The sequence below is a fragment of the Meleagris gallopavo genome, chromosome 17, assembly GCF_905368555.1.
Source record: "Meleagris gallopavo chromosome 17, MGAL_WU_HG_1.1, whole genome shotgun sequence".
In the NCBI taxonomy this organism is placed as follows: domain Eukaryota; kingdom Metazoa; phylum Chordata; class Aves; order Galliformes; family Phasianidae; genus Meleagris; species Meleagris gallopavo.
Genome location: NC_139420.1, coordinates 12,614,542 through 12,634,429, shown reverse-complemented (window position 1 = coordinate 12,634,429; position 19,888 = coordinate 12,614,542). Strand labels below are relative to the sequence as shown.

General features: G+C 49.8%; 2 protein-coding genes across 3 annotated transcripts in view; one reads left to right on the top strand and one right to left on the bottom strand.

Annotated features, from left to right (window-relative positions):
- Positions 1-14,110, top strand: part of TPCN1 (two pore segment channel 1) — a 49,052-nt gene extending 34,942 nt beyond the window's left edge. The window contains exons 14-27 of the mRNA XM_085238802.1: positions 469-513; positions 1,578-1,634; positions 1,724-1,777; positions 2,283-2,355; positions 2,564-2,671; positions 3,845-3,916; positions 4,673-4,762; positions 5,489-5,604; positions 6,317-6,363; positions 6,935-7,003; positions 7,426-7,510; positions 8,855-8,991; positions 10,236-10,316; positions 11,491-14,110. Coding sequence (XP_085094928.1) covers positions 469-513; positions 1,578-1,634; positions 1,724-1,777; positions 2,283-2,355; positions 2,564-2,671; positions 3,845-3,916; positions 4,673-4,762; positions 5,489-5,604; positions 6,317-6,363; positions 6,935-7,003; positions 7,426-7,510; positions 8,855-8,991; positions 10,236-10,316; positions 11,491-11,613 — 1,157 coding nt within the window. The 3' untranslated portion in view covers positions 11,614-14,110. The remainder of the gene's footprint in view (positions 1-468; positions 514-1,577; positions 1,635-1,723; positions 1,778-2,282; positions 2,356-2,563; positions 2,672-3,844; positions 3,917-4,672; positions 4,763-5,488; positions 5,605-6,316; positions 6,364-6,934; positions 7,004-7,425; positions 7,511-8,854; positions 8,992-10,235; positions 10,317-11,490) is intronic.
- A 780-nt stretch (positions 14,111-14,890) lies between these two features.
- SLC8B1 (solute carrier family 8 member B1) lies at positions 14,891-19,827 on the bottom strand. Of its 2 annotated transcripts, none has more exons than XM_085238803.1 (15): positions 19,480-19,827; positions 18,520-18,672; positions 18,380-18,432; positions 18,236-18,293; positions 18,030-18,135; positions 17,787-17,954; positions 17,607-17,714; positions 17,481-17,537; positions 17,268-17,398; positions 17,056-17,197; positions 16,603-16,724; positions 16,335-16,488; positions 16,166-16,246; positions 15,822-15,886; positions 14,891-15,739 (listed from the first exon to the last, which is right to left on the bottom strand). In XM_085238803.1, the coding sequence occupies exons 1-15, from the start codon at positions 19,810-19,812 to the stop codon at positions 15,542-15,544; spliced, it is 1,929 nt and encodes a 642-aa protein (XP_085094929.1). In that variant the 5' UTR covers positions 19,813-19,827; the 3' UTR covers positions 14,891-15,541. The 2 variants fall into 2 exon arrangements, with proteins under 2 accessions (XP_085094929.1, XP_085094930.1); XM_085238804.1 differs by lacking the exon at positions 19,480-19,827 and adding an exon at positions 18,841-19,456.
- Between the last annotated feature and the right edge of the window lie 61 nt (positions 19,828-19,888).

Below are 19,888 nucleotides of genomic sequence, written 5' to 3'. Positions count from 1 at the left end.
TCTTCCATGCCCCAAGTTTCCTGATTGCATGTAGCCATTCAGAAATAAGTTCTTATTTGTAATTTTGTTTTTGTGTTGTGTGCTGGAGGGAAGCAGACAACAGCATCTTGATTCAAATGTACAGCTGCCATAAAAGTCCTACCTATCTTGGCTTTTACTTTCTTGACAGCATGTGTTGTTCCAAAGGTGGGCTGTTCTTCATCAGTTGTTTTTACCTCTGTCCACATCACAGAACTAGTGTATAGGGGTGGGGAGAAGGTGTCTGAGGGTTAAGGATACTGAGTTAATTGCCACTAAAATTCCTGAAGAAATTTCAACTTAGTCCCAAAAAGTTTCTAATCTACTACTCCTCTTAAATTTTGTGCTGAGGGTTGGTATGAGAAATATCTCAAAGTAGATAGAGGAAGCTGTGTGTAAGGTGTAAAAGACTGCTTAAACATTTATTTTGTCATACTTTCCTTCCTGTAGGCATCAACATCCTTGTGAATTCCCGTCTGTTCCAATACACCATGTGTGAGTAGCAGCAGCAAGCTGTTTCTCTGTGATGCTCCCTGGATCTCATGGCTCAGGGGTGCTGCCTGTGCCAGGCCCTCCGAGGATGCGGCACGTGGGGCCTGGTCTGTGGGCTGAGCTGCGATTCCTGTATGAATTCCAGGATGGAGAGGGAGGGAATGTGTGCTTGTACCGACCATACTGCAGCTTGAATGCGCAGCTCTCACAGTGTTGAGTCTTCTAGAGAGGCTCATGTTTCACCATTTCACGATACACTTGTGATCTCACTGCGTAGGAATTGGCTTGTTGCATTTAGATACGTTGGTGGTTAGCTTTCATAAGCCTTGAGGTTTTTATCTTACAACTGAAGGGTGCTGGATGAAGAACTGCCTTGCCAGTTGGCCTGTTTGCCTTTCAGAAGGTTCATGCATCGTTGCTGCTGGAGAGATTGCTTGGCAACTGGACTGCCAAGGAGAACGATTCTCTGCTCCTCTTGAGGAGAAGTGCTTACTCGCGGTGCTGCTCCTTGTGGCCTAAACAGTCTCTTCCCGCTCAGTAATTTGTTGGTTGTTTTTGAGCATCAAAGGGGAGAGATTTTTGTAAATTGAGATGCTAAACAAAAGGACAGGTAGGGGTGTGTGGAGATCCGAGTGAAAGGGTAAAATCCTGCACCTTCAGATCCTGGGTTTGAATGGTGGGAAGCAGTGATAGAGCCAAGACGACTGGGGCCTAGCACTGCTTGGAGCACTTCCTCTGTCCTGTGCTGCTGGGGACATGGTGGTTCTCAAGATCTGGTTGCAGAACTAGGATGAAGCTGAAATGTTCTGCCATGCTATTACCTGTGTATAAAATAATCTTGGGGGAAAAAAATAACTGAGCGTGATTCAGATCATTGGTTTGGTTTCTTTCTTTCTGGAGACAAAAGTCTGAGTTTTGTGACACTTCCAAGCTACAAATTCAGTTAGTTGCATTGGAAATAGTGACCCTCCCACATGGCCTATATTGTAATCTTTTTGTTAGCCTAGGAAGTAGTTATCCTGTGATCCACGAGTGTTTTTGTAATGGATTTTTACTTTGTTTTTCAGATACTGTGGTGGCTGTGAATGGAATTTGGATTCTTGTTGAAACCTTCATGCTGCAAGGTAGGAAACTTTGTAGCTCGTTTCTTGGCTATGATGTTGGGTGATTGAATAAAGGGAGGGTTAGAAAAAGTTTTTCTTGTGTCTTGCAGGAGGGAATTTCTTCTCCAGAAATGTCCCATGGAGCTACATAGTCTTCCTCACAAGTAAGCTGATGCCACCCAACATGACTGTGTCGTTTCATAATGAGTTGAGAATGGAGTGAGGGAATAGACAGAGATTCCCAGAGAAGACACTCACAGGATGCTGTAGGACAGAAGGAAAAGTAGATGATTCCTCTCTGAGATCTCTTCCTGCAGGCCAAGCCATAGCATCCACGTGCTGGATATTTTCTTATGGGATAAAAGGAAGTGCGCAGGCAAGGCTGAATTCTGGCAGAACATTCTGGCCTTATGTATGGGAGCTTGTGCCTCAGCATTTATAGCATGTTAGCCAAGCTAACTATTTTGTAGGCCACTCATGTTGTTTTGGAGGGAAACTGTTGTCCTTTTCATCTCACCAAGAGTGAGGGTGACCATTGGATGTCTTGGAACCAGTGTTCAGCATTCCTCTGCTCAAAAGACTGCTCACCTGTGCAAAGTGCAAACCTTTGTATAAGCTCTCCATATAACGCTGCTTATTTCTGTTCATGGCTCTCAAATTCTTTTACAGTCTATGGTGTGGAGCTGCTCCTGAAAACCACTGGATTGGGGCCCGTCGAGTACCTGTCCTCAGGCTGGAATCTGTGAGTGCACAGTAATGTTTTGAGAGGTGATAAAAATTGCTGCATTAGAAAGACTGACTTCTAACAGGAAACAAGCACAGGCTTCTGCTTGTAGCCTTGTGCATCCTGCTTGGGTGAAGCAGCACCGAGAGTCTCCTCTCTGCTGAAATACTAGGGACCTATCATTGCTCTTACTTTTTTTCTTTTTTCTTTTTTTTTTTGTTTCCAGCTTTGACTTCTCAGTCACCCTGTTTGCATTCCTGGGGCTTATGGCACTGGCGTTCAACATGGAGCCATTCTACTTCATTGTTGTCTTGCGACCTCTTCAGCTGCTGAGGTGAGGGAGCAGAAAGAACAGGTGGGGAAGAAAACGGCAATGTATGTTTTCCATCATTTCAGCTGGGGACTGAGCTCCTACCCAGGAGAGGGCAAGGATTGCTCAGTGGGTACGTGACCATGGCAAACACAAATCATGCAGAGTAATGAGATTAGCCAGCGTTATCAAAATGAATGATAACAAAAACTTGGGATGGGATATGAAATCCCGTGCTTTGGAGCTTAAGCTGATCTCTAATAGAGATCAAGGGATTTACCGAGGGCAGATTATCCTATGTCTGCCTTCGTGGTGTTCTTACACCTCCTCTGAATGTCTGATGCTGTTCAGAGAAAAGCTCCTCTGCCAGGGTGAGACAGTCTGAGCCAATTTAATAATTTCCATTGAATTACCTGAAATTACAGTTTTCAAAGGATACTGCTTTCTGGGGTGAAGTACAACCCTGCTCTGGCTGCATCTCACCATAAGCGAGGCTGAGGCTTGTAACCTCTGCTGCTCACTAAGATGGGTCTGATTAACCCTCTTATTTTAAGGTCTGTTCACCATTGCAGGCCACTCAGAGTGTGGAAGGTATTTGAGAAGCAAAGTATTGCTTTGTTAAAGACAAGTTAATGCATTTAGCTCTTCAATGAGGATTTAAAGAACATTTTGATGCTCAAGTGGGGGGATGGAATGCTGTCCCCCTGCCAAAGCCTGTGTTTGGCAGCTTAGCTTCTCCATAAAGGCTGATGGTGCTGTCAAATTTGAAATTAGCAGGCACATTGTGGCTTCCTTTCATCAGTTTTTACACAGTCACAGAGTAAACTCAAGAAAGTTTGTGTCTGGGAAAAGGAATATTGAGTCCTGATTCTGTACGCAGGACAAATTGAGGCTCTTGTGACTTTTTTTCCTAAATAATAACAATAATTTAAAAATATTTGGATGTGGGCCTTTCCTTGAGAGTTGCTAATCGTGTAGGTACCTACCTGGATGTGTTGTATGCATTCAGATGAAATAGCAGAATGTTGTTCAGTAAGCAGATCACTAGAACAAGTAGAGATCCTGTGGATTTGGTGTCAGAAAACCTTACCTGTTTGTTAACCTGTGAGGTTCAGAGAGCTGTGATATTCTTTTTAATATTCCCAACAGCTCTGGAGAAGTTGCAGTGCATAGGTAACTTCTGGCGTCTCCTTTCAGACTCTTTAAATTGAAGAAACGCTACAGGAATGTCCTGGACACTATGTTTGAGCTGTTCCCTAGGATGGCCAGGTACTGATTCACACTCTTAGAATGGAAAAAGGGGGAGTGAAGTTAGTGTCTAGGGCTGTGGTCCTTTTTCTTTTCTTCTTTTTTTTTTTTCTTTTTGGAGCAATTTGTGATGGGAAGCTCTTCTGGGACACCTCCTGCTTCTATAAAGATAAGTAAGAGTTGATGTTTAACTTTTCTACCCCCTGACTTCGGTGAAAGGGAGGCTTATTTGTGAGGAGTATCAGCAGGAATGCACTCAATCCCAGGTGTTTCCTTGTCCTTCATACAGACACTTCAGAGCATTATTGTGGAATGGTGGGGCAGAAGGAGCTTGGTGTTTGAGTGGGGCATCTTTGGATGTTATTTTCTTGTAGCAGATCTGGGCAGAGCATTTTAGGTAGAGAGCATTGTTCTTGGCACTGTTCCAGCATCTAAGGATGTGGAGAGGGCAGAACCAGTGTGTTGGTTTTCTAATTAAACAAATCTCTCCACAGTTTTTCTAGCAGAAAAAATACAGACTGGGAGGAAATCCAGGCTGTTCTATAATTTCTTAGAACATTTCTGCCTTGAGTGAGAGGAAAGTTCCTTGTCCAAAGACCTTTTGAATGAATGCACAAAGAACAGCAGGGCAATGCTGGCAAAGAGGGTGGTGTGTGGTTTTTCAGTTCCGCTTCCTATCCTTTGGAAATTCCTTCCACAGCAACCAGCCTGTGACTTTGTGTTTTTCCTGCCTTAGTAGCTTTTCAGTGTTACGGTATTTGTGGTTTTTGCCTCCAGCCTAGGTTTAACCCTGCTGATCTTCTACTATTGCTTTGCCATCGTTGGCATGGAATTTTTCGCTGGTGCGGTCTACCCAAACTGCTGCAAGTGAGTGCTGCAAATCCATCCCTGTCTACAGTGGGTTTGGTGCTAAGCTATTAGTAGTGCCTCTGGCAGCCCTATCTTCCTAGGGGGAAAGGGCCAGAAAATGTGTCTGAGTGGGGCTTTGTACCTAAGGCAGTGTGCTGGGAAAATCTATGTGACGTGCTTCACTTCTTGTGGTAAGATTGCATGAAATGGCTTTTACATTGCTTTTGGAAAGGAAAGATCTGACTGGTTTTAATGAGATCTGTATTGCTCCTCATCTAGATGTACTGGAGAACTGGTATTGTAGCTAGGAATGCTCTTAATTTCTGCTGTAGAGCAAAGTTGAGATTTTAATTTCTGTTGCACTGGAGCTGCTCTGCCATATGTTACATATTTAGACCTAACTTTCTACACAATAAATTCACCTTGAATTCACTTCATCTTAGAAGCTAAGCTGTCCTGTGCCCTTTGTATCGTAAGTGATGGCAGACCGTGTGGAAATGCTAATCTTTAAAGATGTGAGCCAAGGAGACAAAAACATTTGGGTTCTCTGGTCTCATGTTTGCTGAATGTATAGAAAGACTTTCTGTGGTTTGTGCTAAGCTCTGAGGGCTTTTTCTTAGAGAAATAACTGTTAGCCAAGAGGTAGAAACTGCCATCCAGCTCACCACCATCTAAGCTTCTGTATTTGTAGCCCTGAGATATTGCTGCTCTCTTCTCATTCTTTGTCATGGCTTCTTCAACCAGCACAAGCACAGTGGCAGATTCGTACCGCTGGGTGAACCACACAGTTGGCAACAAGACAGTTATAGAAGAAGGTTATTACTATCTCAACAACTTTGACAACATTTTGAACAGCTTTGGTAAGGACGGTTCTTTCCCTAGCAAAGATTGTTCCTTAGTACCTCTGCATTCCTGCAGAGCTGGATAGCAGCACTGCAGTGCTTGTGTAGACCTGGCACTCTCTAAGAGTTGTCCTAGCACACCTCAGACAGCATCCTTCTCTTCTGGACAATGTAATGCTGAGTAATAGCCTGCTTGCTTTGCAACAAAGTCAAGACACATCTCTTAAAAGCCAGTGTGAAGCAAGCACATCTGTTCTGACTGGTAAGCAGAGCAGATTTCCGGAAATGTTTAAGGAGGGTTTCAGCTTACTGCCCTTCTGCAGAGCTAGCAGTAATGCTAATATATTTATTTAAACTGACTGATAAAGAATAATTTTAATATGGTGATTATTCTTAACAATTTTTCTTAATGCGTGAGCAGAGATATTTATCTCCTGGGAATTTCAGTGCTCTCCATGCTCGGTTTGGAAAGGGTCAAGTCTGTTTCTGACTCTGAAGAAATACAGATTAAGCCACGTTCCTGTTTCTGTGTATCTACTCCCTTTTGTCATTAGTGGGAGGATGACAAATTGCAGTGATGAGGGTCTGCATTCTATATCTGGAATTGCTGGCTGTGTTGAAGCTTGGTATCTTGCTTCAGTCTTCCCTGTCAAGTCCCTTATTTAGAAATTCTAAAGCAGGTCAGGTTGGATAAAGCAATTGTCTTTATTTTCCTCTTACTTTTATGCAGTTACACTGTTTGAGTTGACAGTCGTCAATGATTGGTACATAATCATGGTAAGTAAACCTCAGCTACAAACAGCACAGTCTGTTGACAGACAGTTGAGTTGATCTTTCATGCCACCACTGCTTTCTTCCACTTGCACTTGGAGCTGGGCAGGATTAGTCCCAACACTGTCACTTGCTGTGGTCATGTGATTGTTCCTTTTTAATCCCTGGGTGATGTTTGACCTCTGTGACATGCCACCTGACATGTTTTCTTGTTGAACTTGACCAGCCCTCAGGCTGAATTTTGCAATCTGGACAAGTGAAGTCATGCTTTATTCCAGTTTATCACCCTGCTGTCCAGGCTGTATTCTCATAGTAGCAATGGTTCATACAGCCACAAGCTTTAAGTGTTCGGTGTGTTTGCATATAGGATCATCTCATTTTACCTTTAAAGAGAGATTACCTGCAAGACCCAGCTGGGGCACTGAGCATTGTGCAGGCAACCCCTGGTGTTAGCTGTGGAGCCACGAGTATGAGATAGATGGATGGTATTCATGCTGCCTTACTTCTGTTAGCAAGCAGTTATCAACAAGCTCTTCCTTCTTATGCGTACTGGTGACTTTTTTCCTGTCTTCTTTAGGAAGGGGTGACATCTGAAACCACTCACTGGAGCCGCCTCTATTTCATGATCTTCTATATTGTGACCATGGTAAGTTTCTGAAGATGCTTCCTGTATCAAATTGGGGTTAAGGGGAAACATCTTTTACTGTGTTACAGAGGGAGCTTCCATCCCTAAATGAGCACACCTTTGTCTCTCTGCATAATGTCTTCCAGAAGAAGGTGTGAGCCCACATCACTTGCAGGAAGTTACGTTTATGAGCATTGACAAAGTTGGTGCTCCACAATCTGGGCCTGGGATAAAGACGAGAGCAGCACAGTCTTTTTCTGGTCCGTTTGTGGTTGACTATCACCGGCTGACATTCAGGCAGATGTGTGAATTGGGATGTGTGCATCTTGGAGCACCAGGAGCTGAAGCACAGACCAAAATGCTCAGCTTTCTGTTGTTGAATTGGACTGCAAGAATATCCCAACAGCAGCCTTCTGATCTCTTGTATTCATGTCCTCTCCCAGGTGGTGATGACAATCATTGTGGCATTTATTCTGGAGGCTTTTGTCTTCCGCATGAACTACACTCGGAAGAACCAAGATTCAGAAGGTTAGAACTGAGCACTGGCTGACTCAAACATTGCATCTTCTCTCTGGTGTCTTATGTCTAATTCTTTACTATGAGAGTGGTGAGGTGCTGGAACAGCTGCCCAGAGAGGCTGTGGATGCCCCGTCCATCCCTGGAGGTGTTCAAGGCCAGGTTGGATGGGGCCCTGGGCAGCCTGGGCTGGTATGAAATGGGGAGGTTGGTGGCCCTGCGTGTGGCAGGGGGGCTGGAGATTTGTATCCTTGAGGTCCCTTCCAACCCAAACCATTCTATGATTCTATGATTATGTCTGGAGGAGAGTATCAATTGAGTAGCAAAGACCAGGTGTTTTTATTTTTATTTTTTTTTTTAAAGCCTGAATTCCTAAGCTCATTCTTATCTTTTTGTATGATATTTCTATCTGACCTTTCTGTTCTGCCCATCACATCTCCCTGCCCTGCATGCATAGCAAGAAATGCTGCCTATCTAGTCCTCTCTGTCTCCCAGTTATACTTAGACTGGTGACCATATGCTGGGTTTGGATGTACTTTTATGTACCTTTTAAGAACAGACTGTGACTGGTCTCTCCATCCTGTTGCACTTCTGTGAGTCATCACTTCCTCACTGTCCTTTGTCCCCTGAGCTGTGCATCTGTAGCTTCAAGGCCTCTAATTTAGGTATCATCAATGTATTAATTTCTTGAAGACCTTCCTCGCTATTCCCAGGTGATTTACACCCAGACTTTTCAAACTTTGTGTAAACTAATCTTAATTCTTCACAATTTTCTGCAGAGAAGGTATAGCTACTGCCTTTGATATGCCAGAGAATCTTCCTTGCAGAAAGATGCAGTGAAGGCCCCAGTCACAGGAATGGCTGTGATAAGCTCATCTGATCTTTCTTAGGTGCCAGAAGATCCAAATATGTGGTGTCATGTCAGTAGGAGCCAGGCATTATTAGTTACAGAACCACTCCTCATCCTGATCCTTCAGGTACCCAGTTTGAAGGGTGCAATGAAAGGCATTAGTTAACATTTACTTCTCAAGCTGTGTTGGGCAGCTCTAGGTCAAGAGGCAGCAATTAGTGTTTGTTTGTTTTGCTAGTTAGCTTGCAGGTGGCAAAAAGCTACAAAGCTTTAACACATCAGGCTCCTTGGTATCTTAAAAGCTGAGACATGCTTGTTGACCCTACGTGCTGATTTTCTTCATTCCTCTCTTGTTGGAGAACAAGGACATATGTGTTCCAGTCAAAAAAGTAGATGTAGACTGTGCCTGAATCCTGCTTGGGCCTGCTTGCTTTGCCTTCCAGGGTCATGGAAGTAACATTCATCTTGCTGACTTCTCTTCCTCTTTCTTTTTCTTGCCTGTCCAGAAGACAATGGCATTGTGCTGGAGAAAGAGATCTCCAAGGAGGAAGTGATTAGGATCATCGAGCTGTACAAGCAGAGTTCACCTGCCACTGAAACTTCTCAGCTGCAGAAGATTGTTTTGCAAATGGATAAACATGGGGTAAGAGGAAACCCATAATGTAGGTTCTTGGCTTGAAGGGAGGAAGGCACACCAGACCCGCAGGTATGTTTTTGCTGTCTTCCAGAGAAAATCCGTATGCATCTTTGTCATGTTTAGAGCTGAGCTGCAAAGAGGAACTGAGTGGAAAGTAGCAGCTGAATGTCCTCTGTCCTCTATAGCCCTGACAAGGACTCATTAGACTCATTACAGCCTGCAGACTTCATATAGAGCTGTCCTGGCCCAGTACTGGCTGGAAAGAGAATATTTATCTTTCTTCAGAAAAGCCACAGTCTTATTCTCCTGCCTCTGTTTCTGTGCCATCATACACTTAGGCCCAGACAGTCCTGAAACATAATGCAACAGCGCATTCATACTGATTCCAAACACCAGCTTTCTGTTCTTTGCATCATTGCTTACCTTTTCCAGGGCAGGATGGACAATTGGAAAGATGAGCTGACCTGGCTAACTGTTGCTGTGTCTGAGAACTGCTGGCTTTTGCATCTGAGAGGAGTTTAAATGGTTGTTTTAATAACAGTTATCGTATTTCTGCATCCTTTATGCAGAGTGCCAGTCCTACAGTCCCTTAGTGGATCTTTATTTACTTTGGTTGGCTTGGTAGTTAAATGTTGAGTTCTTGTTCACATAGAATAGTGATAATGATGCTACTTAGAAACAGATTTCAAGCCAGTTAACCAGAGGATGATGTCTTCAGACTTGCAGTGGAGCACAGAATGATGGTCTGGAGTTTCTTTGGTTCTTAGTGCTGTTCAGATGACTCATAGGCAGAGAGTAATTCATAACTCAGCCCTCTGCTTATGTGATCTAAAAAGTCTAGGCCTGTGAAGTAAGTTGTATGTGCTAAGCAAATGAGACCTGAAATTGTTCTAAGCTGAGATCTTCCTTTGGAAGGTTGGGTTTGAGCCTTGTTCCAGATGGTATGTTCTTCTGACAAAATTGAGTGCCTCTGACACAGCTGTGTCCATTTGAGCTAGTCTCCTGCAGCTCTTTGTAGCCTTCAGGGATCCCTGCAGTGAAATACATCTCAGTCTGGAGCAGATGCCTGCATTTAGTCAGGTGATGTGTGCTCTAAAATACCGTTGTCTCCTGGCAATGAGAAGAGCCTGGAACAGCCTAAGCTCTCCATTGGGTGACAGACTGAAGCTTCAGCACAGCTCCCATGAGCTGCTCAGTGACTGACGAATGCCATCTTTGTGTTCATCTTCTTCTTCCCCCCAACTCCTTAGCAAGTGTCAACGCTGTTTCTGGGACGCAGATCAAGGACCAAGAGTGACTTGAGTATGAAGATGTATGAGGAGGAGATCCAGGTATGTGGGCGTAAGTTGGAAATATCAGTAAGCCTCTGTCATTAACAGAACACTTCATGTTGCTTAGAATAACAAACTGACATTTCTAAATGCAGGAGGTGTTCTCCCTCTGAGGCGCAGGCAGCTCTATGAAGGGAGCAGGCAGTAGAGGAATTGTGCTTTAGATCAATTATTGCTGGTGTTCGGGGGCTTTGTTAAACACGTCAGAGCCTCCTTGGTGGGTTCAGGAACCCAGCTGTGTTGATGACATGCATCAGCAGTGGCAGTAACAGTGCTGGCTGCATGTACGTGCTTGGCTTGTCCAGCTTACCCGCACTTCTAAAGGTGGGCATTGGTTGCTGGGCTAAGAGCACGTGCACACTGTGTTCCTGGGACTTGGCTGCATGACGCTAATTTGTTAAGGCACTGGAATGTGATTGTGTTTGAGCTTGGGTGTGTCTGTGCAACAGAAGCCAAGTGCTCTACACACACACTCATTCCTTCAGAATAGCAAGCTAATGAAGATGGGAAACGTTTAAATCAGCTGATCCTCTGGATTGTTTAAGGCACTGCTGTTAAATGTTCTTTGAGGTTAGGAGCCTTATGCCATGAATTTGATTACTGTTGAAAGGTCACGGACTAGTATAATGATTAGCAATGAAGGCATTAATTTCATAATCATTAGAATATTTCCTTTGTCCCCTGGGCAGCTAGCTTGTGGATGAGTCTTCAGTCCTGCTAACAAAAATAAGCACGCTAATCATTGTGGAGCTGGATGGTAATCCGCAGTGAAGCTCCCTGCTTGTTGTGCTTGGTCTCTGACGCAGGGATGTAATGTCCTGTAATACCCTGGGTGCAACTTTGTAAGCTGCAGATGTCACTGTGATGTCACTATGACTGTCCCTGGGCACTGGGGGACATCTGAGCGTGATGTTTCCTTGCTCTGGTTTGTCAGGCCTGACAGCTCAGCCAGCTGTAGCTGAGCCACGGCTGCTCCTTCTTGCCCAGGCTGTGAATGCTGATGTGTGAACACACCCTTCGTGGCTGTGCTGAGGTTGATGAGGTTGTTTATGTGGGCCATAAATAGAGCCTTGGAAGAAGCCCCTCAGTCTGAGCACACACAGATTGGGGCCCTACTGGTGGCCATGTGGGTGTTTTGGGGCAGAGACTGATCTGTTCTGATCTTCTGTCACAGGAATGGTATGAGGAACATTCCAGGAAAGAGGAATCCCAGATACCATTGCAAGAGTCTGCATCTGCTTTCCAGAGCTCTCTGAAGCCCCTGAGCCTCCGACAACGTTCCCAGACCGTCATCTAGGCCTGGCTAGTGCAAGCTGCCTTCTATGCAATAACCTAGAGTATTACTTCACAGCATATATGTTGGGGTGATGTATATAGATCTGTTCCATGTACTGGTTGGCATTAGGGATAAAAGCTCTTCTGTTAAGTGCAAAAAAACAGGTGGACTCTGCTACATGCAGACTGAGCACGATGCTGTGCTCAGCACAGAGCAATCTCCTGGACAGAAATGGAGACCTTCTCCCTCTGAGCTGCTTCCCAAGCTCAAGCCTGCTGTTTGTCTTAGCAGTAACAGACTCTGGGGAAAGGGATGTGTAATCCATTAACAGCAGGAAATGCGTTGAAGCTACATGCTTACAATTTAAAAAAGAAAGTTTAAAAAAAAAAAAAAAAAGGCCCTTTTTGAAGGTCTGCTTCACTTAAAGGGTACTATTAACCTAGGAATAAAAGATCAGGGAGGGAGGTGGTTTTTGCTTGGTGTTTTGTTTTTGTTGTTTTTTTTCCTCTCTGCCCTCCTTTTGCAAAGCAGGAGGAGGTGCTATGGAACTTCAGCACTTGTGGAGAGTAGTCTGCCTTTTCCCTCCTTCTTGGTACACCTGGATGCACTCGCTGCAGTAGATTCAGTTCTGACTGTGAATTTAGCTGTCCCTGAGCTGTTCTGTGGCAGCTGGTGAGGGGCAGAAATCTTGTTGCATTATGACCATAGTGGAGACAGGAATTTAGGGAGACAAACTCTTTGCTTTGGCTGTGCAGTATCTGCATCTCTGCAGGTCGGTTATGCCCACAGCACTGCCAGGGATCAGAATCATCTCTGTAAACCCTTTAGCTCTCATCTTCCTATGGAAGGGTGATTCTGCTGGGTGAGCTCTGTCACTTAGCCACCTGCTTGTAAATGGCAAGACTTTGGCTGGTCATTAGTTCAAATAGATGACTGGGAAGGAGAGGACTTTGCAGGTCCAAACCCGTGGCTTATTTCTGCTTGGGGCTGAAACTTATGGATAGAGTCCATCAAACAGTACTGCTTATTGGCCCTCAGGTAGGTCATTGCTTTGTTCAACAGGAGGGTCAGTCAGCACAGCAGCATTCCTCCTCCCTCGTTCTCACCCATGCAGAACTGTTCCTCGAGCTGGCAAGTGCTGACTGGGTCGGATCTTAGGAGGATCCTCTGCTGAAGGGCTTTACTGTTCCCTTGAATTCTGGATGCAGAACTGTGAAGGACAACGATTCTTCTCATCTGTCTGCTTTTCAGTGTCTGGCACAGAGGCTGCCAGACCAGGTAGCTGGGGGAAGAGGAGGGAAGAGAAAAGGGCTCCTTGGCCAGCTCTGACACACAAATTCTGGGATCGTAGCAGATTGCTTCATCTCTTGTGTTTCATTACTGCAAAGCGGTGACAGCCTGTCTCTGAGTTCCTTTCTTATCCTGTCACCACAGAAAGTGCTGAGAGTGAACACTGTCTTTCAGCGTGGAGGTTCCCCATACCTCTTGCTGTTTGATCTTTTCTCAGGTTCAGATTACAGTGGATCTGGCAGGGGTGGGAGGCTTTCCCCTTCCTTTCGGTGAATGGGGTGGTGGGATGTAAGAAGTGGGCACGCATCACAAGTACCTGGTTTTTCCTAAGTAGCACCAGCACATGGCACAAGGACAGGGGGACAGGACTGACCCTATATGGGTGCACAGAGAACATTTTTGGGAAAAAATGAGATTTTCAGAGGCAGGCAACGTGATGTGTGCTCCTCATCTCTGAACAGCCACATTCTCTGGGTGCCTTAGGGCAGCTCTTTGTTTCCCTTCTGGGCTCTGCAGATGGTATGAAAGTAATTCTGAGCTGAACCGTGAAGGACCTTAAAGGGCTATTTTCCAAATCATAAATTTGACCACAAATTAATGAGCAGTGCAGTGTTTGTCTTGCAGTTGCTCTGTGTGGGGCTGCAGACTGGGAGACTTACCTGCGTTAATCCTGGGGCTGGGGGAGATGTTTTCAAGTTATGGGCAGGATGAGCATTGTGAAGGTTGGAAAAGGAAATGTGGATTTGTTTAAAGTCTGTGTCACCATGGCAGGGCTGTCACTGACCTGTTCTGGAGCTGCAGCTTTACGCTGTGCTGCAGAGGCACTGACCTACTCACACATGGGAGCAGGGCTTTGGTGCGGGGAGCAGCATTGAAGCCCCTGGTCTGGACTGGGCAATAGGGCTCAGGTGCTGCTTTTCTGGTTTTATACTGAGATTTGGGTTTGCCCTCATTTACACAATGTATTATTTTTTAAGCAAGGAAGATCACAGAAGTTTACTTCTTTAGAAGGAAAAGAAGTAAGAAGTTTGAGTATGGGGCCTCCCCTACTATTTACTCTTCCTCCCTACCTTACCCACAGACTAACGACAATCATTTTGTAGGGAATGAGGGAGGAACACTGGAGGGTTTTGTATGTTGGTCTTTTGTTTATAATTTTATGGACGTGTCTGTAAAATGTTCTCTAGATTTTTCAAGCACACTAATAAAGAGCATCCTCAGCTTTGTAGAGGCAGCAGCTTGCTTTCCTCCTGCCCGCTGTTTCAGAAGCAGGGCTCGGTTTCAGTTTATGGATTGCTACATTCTCTGGAGAGGAACTGTGCCCGCCCTCTCTCCAGTGGCAACTGCTTGCAGGAGCACTTGTCACATGCATGAATTCTTGCTCCTGGCCCTTGCCAACTCACAGCCCAGCTTTTTTCTGTGCTCCTGCCAGTTTTTCTCTCTGTTACCACCATACTCTCAAACTTACGTTTTGTTTTTATAGCTACCCCCAAAGGGCAGGAGGGGCTGCAGAAGCTGTTGCTCCTTCACCTCGAGGAGTCTGTGCTGCGTGGTGTTTGTTGGAAGCTGAGGCTGGCACTGGTAAATTGAGTAAATCTGGTAAATAAGGCAAAGCCAATAGCAGCCAGCAAACAGCACCTGAATTCTTGTAAAAGCACTTATCCAGCCAGAGAATGGAGGAATGATCTGGGCCCAGAAGGAAAGAGCAGCAGGCTAGGAGAGCCTGAAAGCTGACGGCAGCAGAGTGCTGCTTGTGCAACTGCCCTCTGTCCCCACAGAGCAGCAGTGGGCTAACGACAGCACTGCATGCCTGCATCAGGCCCAGTGGCTCCAGTCAGTGCTGACCCATGCTGCTGTGACAGCAACTTCAGCTGCATGTGACTGCTGTTGGGAAAGATGCAGGCAGTGACCTCAGAGGAAGCGCTGCATGGCCTCTGCCTCACCACAAGCAGCCCCAGGTCCTCCCTGCAGCCCTGCACACCCCCCCCCTCACAGCAAACACCACCCGTGGAGGCTGTGTAGTCTTTAATTGCAAATTGTCCGTTCTTACAGTGTCTAAACCTGAGGCTATCGGGCACATGGGAGCCTCCGAGAATCAAGTCCTTTGCTACAGCTCTGTGCACCTTTTGAGTATCTTAAATTCAGACTGAAAAATATTGCTTTAAAGGAAAAAAAAAAAAAAAAAAACAGGAGAAAACAGGCTTCCGTGGGCTTATTATCAGCTTTGTGTGCATTAAGCCCGAGAACTGCTCTGGTGCTTTGCCTCACCTTAACATCTCTGCTTGCTCTTTCAGTTCACCTGCTGAAGGCTTGCTGCCCCTTGCAATGACAGACATTCCCAAAGTTGCACTCAAGCCTTTACTTTCCAGTTTCTCCATAGCGCCAGCCCCAGAGGAGCCCAGATGGGGAGATGAAGGGGTGTCCTAGCACGTGCTCCCCTGCAGCTACTCCAGCCCTATACCTTGGAGCAGTAGCCAACCAAGCCTTTACCCTCATCATTGTTCAGAGACACCCCAAGTTAAATGAAGTTCAACAGAGTGGAGCGAGGAGATGACTAGTGCTTAACAAATCCTCTTTCTTTCCCAAAACACAACCAGCTCTCTCCAGAGAGCAAATGTGTGGCCCTGTGGGCTGCGGCAGGAACGTGGCCCTGCAGCACTCAGGTGGGAACTAGGTGGATCACCCGGAATTCAGTGAGCAGGGCCACACAGAGAAAAGCCAAGTAGTAGATGATGAGGCAGGTGCCGTATGCCCTGCCCAGCTGGAAGCACTGTGCTGGTACCACCACAAAGGAGAACACCAGGCTCAGTCCCAGGGCTCCAGCCAAGATCCACACCAGCAGACTGTCAGGCTCCAGCTGATGGAGAGACAGAGGGACACCGAGTGACGAGGGGATCCCATCAGTGCCAGTCCCACCGCACTGCGGCTGGCAGCCTCACCTTTACCACTATCTGGCTGCTGGTCATCTGCAGCAGGCAGCCCAGCCCCACGCCCACCAGAATATCTGAGGGCAGTTCAGGATGAAGAAACAGCACGGCATCCACCCCAGCCCTGGGGATGGGGACAGCACCATCCCTTTCTCCCAGCCTGCATAAGGCCATCAAAGTTCAGAGTGCTCGAGGACAGGTGGCTCTGGCATGGTCTTGGGGCACCCTGGGGAGACACAGCCTCTTCCCTTCCCTCCCTGTGGCAGACTCCAGGATGGATCCTGCACAACTCAGGTCCCCTAGAAGCAGGCCCAAGTAGCACCCCACCCCCCAGCACCCAAATCCCTGAAGGATACTGAAGATGATGCCTCCAAAGCAGGCAGAGAAGGCCATGCGGGGGTAGCCCTGCCGTGCCATGGTGAGGTCAGAGAAGGTGTCTGCAGGGCAAGAACAGGAGATGCTGGGGCTGCCTGCATCCCACTGAGGTACGGTGTGCCACAAAGGCAGATAACACGGTGCTCTTACCTCCAATGCTGTTGCCCCAGGCCAGCAGGGTCAGGCCCAGCACAGTGTTGCTCAGTTCAAAGATGATGCCCAGGGTCCGCAGGACGTTCACCAGCTCCGTGGCTGCTGCATTGATCCACATAGCACTGACCAGGAACCCGAGGAAAGCAAATACCTGCCGGGACCAGGTGAGCTGGGCCCTGGCTGCACCAGGTCCTTGCTGCACCCTCTCGGGGCAGTGGAGGTACGGTCCTTGCCCACATGGTGCTCAGGGCCAGGGGCACCTTACACAGTGGTATTTGGGTGGGTCTTCATTGCGTGTGGTCACAAAGATGATGATGGCCAGGACGGAGCCAGCCAGTGCAACCAGTACCCAGACCGGGAAGACGCCCTGGATCTGGTACAGCCCATCTGCATCAGGGACAGAGAGGGCAACTGTGTGGCCCCACAGGCTGGGCAGGACCTCACCAGCCTGGGGGCACAGCACCGAGTCCAGTCCCCTGAAGCCAGCGCTCTCCTGCCCTGTTTCTCCCCCGAGATCTGGATAGAGGGGCCCCAAGGAGCTCAGTGCTGGGCAATGGCTGCAGTGGTACAACGGGAGCCCCCCACCCTGCTAGGAGACCCTGGGGGAGATGGAGAGGATGAGGCAACCCCACTGCAAGCCAGGCCTCCAGCATGGGGTTTCGGGGCCTTCCCAGTCTCAGCCCCTCCACAGGGCTGTGAGAACACCACAGGCTCTTACAGGCCCCTGACTTGAGGGTGAGGATGCAGAGCAGGGGCCCGGTGACGATGTGCAGGCAGTTGAGGGGTCTCTTCCAGTTCAAGTCGTCCTTGTCGGGATCCACCACAGGCACGGTGAGCAGCAGTACCAGCTCCACAGGGACCTGGGAGGAGGGGAGGAGGGAGTGTCGCATCCCCCAGCACAGTGCCCTCCTCCCATCCTCTCCTGCTCACCTTGAGCACCTTGAAGAGCCGCCAGTACCAGGGCTTCCTCCTCCACTTTTGCTTGTCCAGGGGGTTGAGGGCAGTGCCAAGGATGTGCAGTGAGGAATCGCGGTAGGGCAGCAGGGGTCGATACTCCTCACCTATGTGGGGCCACAGAGCTGTGCTCCGCAAGACTCCCCCCACCCGATCCACTGCTGGAGATGGCCCCACAGCCCACCCTACCGTAGTCCCCGCAGTTGGTGCCCGAGGACTCCCGCTCCTCAGCATCTGTCGGTATGGCTGTGTGGGAGCAAGGAGAAAGTGGAGGGTGCCAAGGGATTCCTCCTGGCACCGCAGAGCACTCCTTACCTGGCTCCCACGGCCCGGGTTGGGGCGGCCCATCCCCACGCTGCCAGCGGTGAATCCAGGTGCACAGCACCACAGTGAAGACATAGAAGACGTAGAGCCCCAAGTACCCTGCCATGGGGCCAGAAAGGTTACGGGACCCCTGGGCTGCCCCACCAGCCCCCGCCCCACCGCGGTGCTCACCTAGAGCCTCCCCCAGTGTGATGCGGCCAAAGAAGAGGATCAGGAACGTGAGAAAGATGGCCACCATGTAGAAGATGACGTCCCGGAGAAAGGGCCTGGAGGCCGCTGTGAAGGGCTTCACCAGGGCAATGCCGCCAGCCACCACCGTGGTCACAAAGATGCCAGCACCTGCCAACGCAACACAACCCATCAGCGGGATCCCGTGCCCTGCCCCCAGCCCCTTTTAGCCAGCACAGCCCTCACCAAAGACAGCCCCGACTGCTAGCCCAGCCGTGCGTGGGTCGGAGAATGCCACCACAGCACTGAAGACGTCCGGGGCCCCGTTGCCGAAGGCCAGGAAGGTGACACCATGGAGAGCGGGCGTCAAGGAGCGTCCCACCGCGCCGGGTCTCCGTCACTCCCCTCCCCCCCATCGCCCCGCACTCCCATCCGCAGGCGGCCAAGGATACTGCCACGTTATGGGAGAGCTTCAGGATGGTGGAGATGGCCGACAGGTTGGGGCAGAAGCTGGAAGAGCACAGAGAGGGGTGATGGGGGCACGGGGCCGCAGCGCCGGACCGTTCTCCGCTCCGCACGGCCCCGGGACAACTCACAACTTCTCCGCCGTCACGCCGAGGAAGACGAAGAGGTAGAGGAGCCAAAGCACCTGCGGGCAGAGAGGTGCCGCATCGCCCGTGGCTTAGCATCTTCCAGCCGGGGCCGCCCGCCCACCTCCCCCTGTCCCCACGCTCACGTAGAGGCCGACGGGCAGCGGGAGCAGCGCGGCGGGGAAGGCGCAGAACGCTCCGCCGAGGTAGTCGAGGAAACCGTCGTCCAGGCGGCAGTCCGGGGTGCCGCGCAGGAAGCGGCACCGCTCGGAGCTGTTGCGCTTCCGTACCTCCCGGCACTGCGGGAAGAGCCGCGTGTCCCACACGCGTGTCCGGCGGGTCACCCCAGGGTCGCGACCGCTTCCGTCCCTGCCTCGCTTTCCTCCTCCGTCCCACGTCCTGGGGCGGCGGCGGAGGCCGACGCAAGGGCAGGACCCGTCACCCCGCCGCCTCGCATCCCCACTCACGTCCACGCCCCGGTCTTGTCCCGCGCCGTCACCCCGGGTCCCCGCGTCCAGAGCCACCGGCGGCCCCGAGCGCTGGGACCCGTCGTGCCCCGCCAGCGCCCCGGCCACGCTCAGCGCCCCGGCCACGCGCAGCGCCCACAGCGGCCCCATCGCGTCCCACGGCTCGGAGACGGCTCGGGCTCGGGGGGCTATTGCTCGCGGGGGTCGGGAGCCATGGCCGGGGAGACAGACGGGGACAGGAGCAGGAATGGAAATACGAACGGAAAGAGAAAACAGGGATAGAAATAGGAGTAAAAACGGGAGAGGAAAATGGAAATGTAAGGGTTAAAAATAGATCTAAAAATACAAACAGAAATAGGAATTAAAAGAGGCCACGGGCTGCGGCTTGGTTACCAGCCCCGGCACTGGACCGAGCCGCCACGTCCCCGCTCCGCTCCCGCGGGAGGAGGAAAGCGGGGCTGAGCGCGGCACAGGGCACCGCGGGGGGAACCCAAATCCAGGGGACAGCGGCAACCCGACGAGCGGCGAGGACGAAGCCCCGCTGGGGCCGGGGCTGCCGGAGCTACCCGGGAACCCGCCCCGCCCCAACGCGTCACGCAGCCCCGCCGCCGTGCACGGGCAGCTGATTTCCCTCCCCACCTTAAAGGGGCCGCCACCCTCCGCTCTTAAAGCGACAGCGCCTCTTTGTGGCCCCCCGCTCGGCGTGGCTGTGGGCGCGGGGCCGTAGGTCGGCCTGGCGGCGTAACGCCTCCGACACGAGTGTGCCAGGTCCCGGTGGGCACCTGCGGGGGGTCGGAGTGCGGGTGCCGCAGGGCCGGGCCGAGGGAGCAGCGTGTTCCCCGCGGGTAGGGGGGCTCCGAGCCCTCTGCCCCCGCTCGGCGTCTCCCGGGGACTTTGCCCGCCGAGCGCAGCGGGGAGGGCTGTAAACAGCCGTGATTGCGTAAGGCCAGGACTGCCGCCGCGCTCCTGCATCACCCGCGCTCCCGTGTCACGCACAACTCAGGCGGGGGTGGGCGGCCACGGCCAGGAGGGGCCGCGGGGCTGCCAG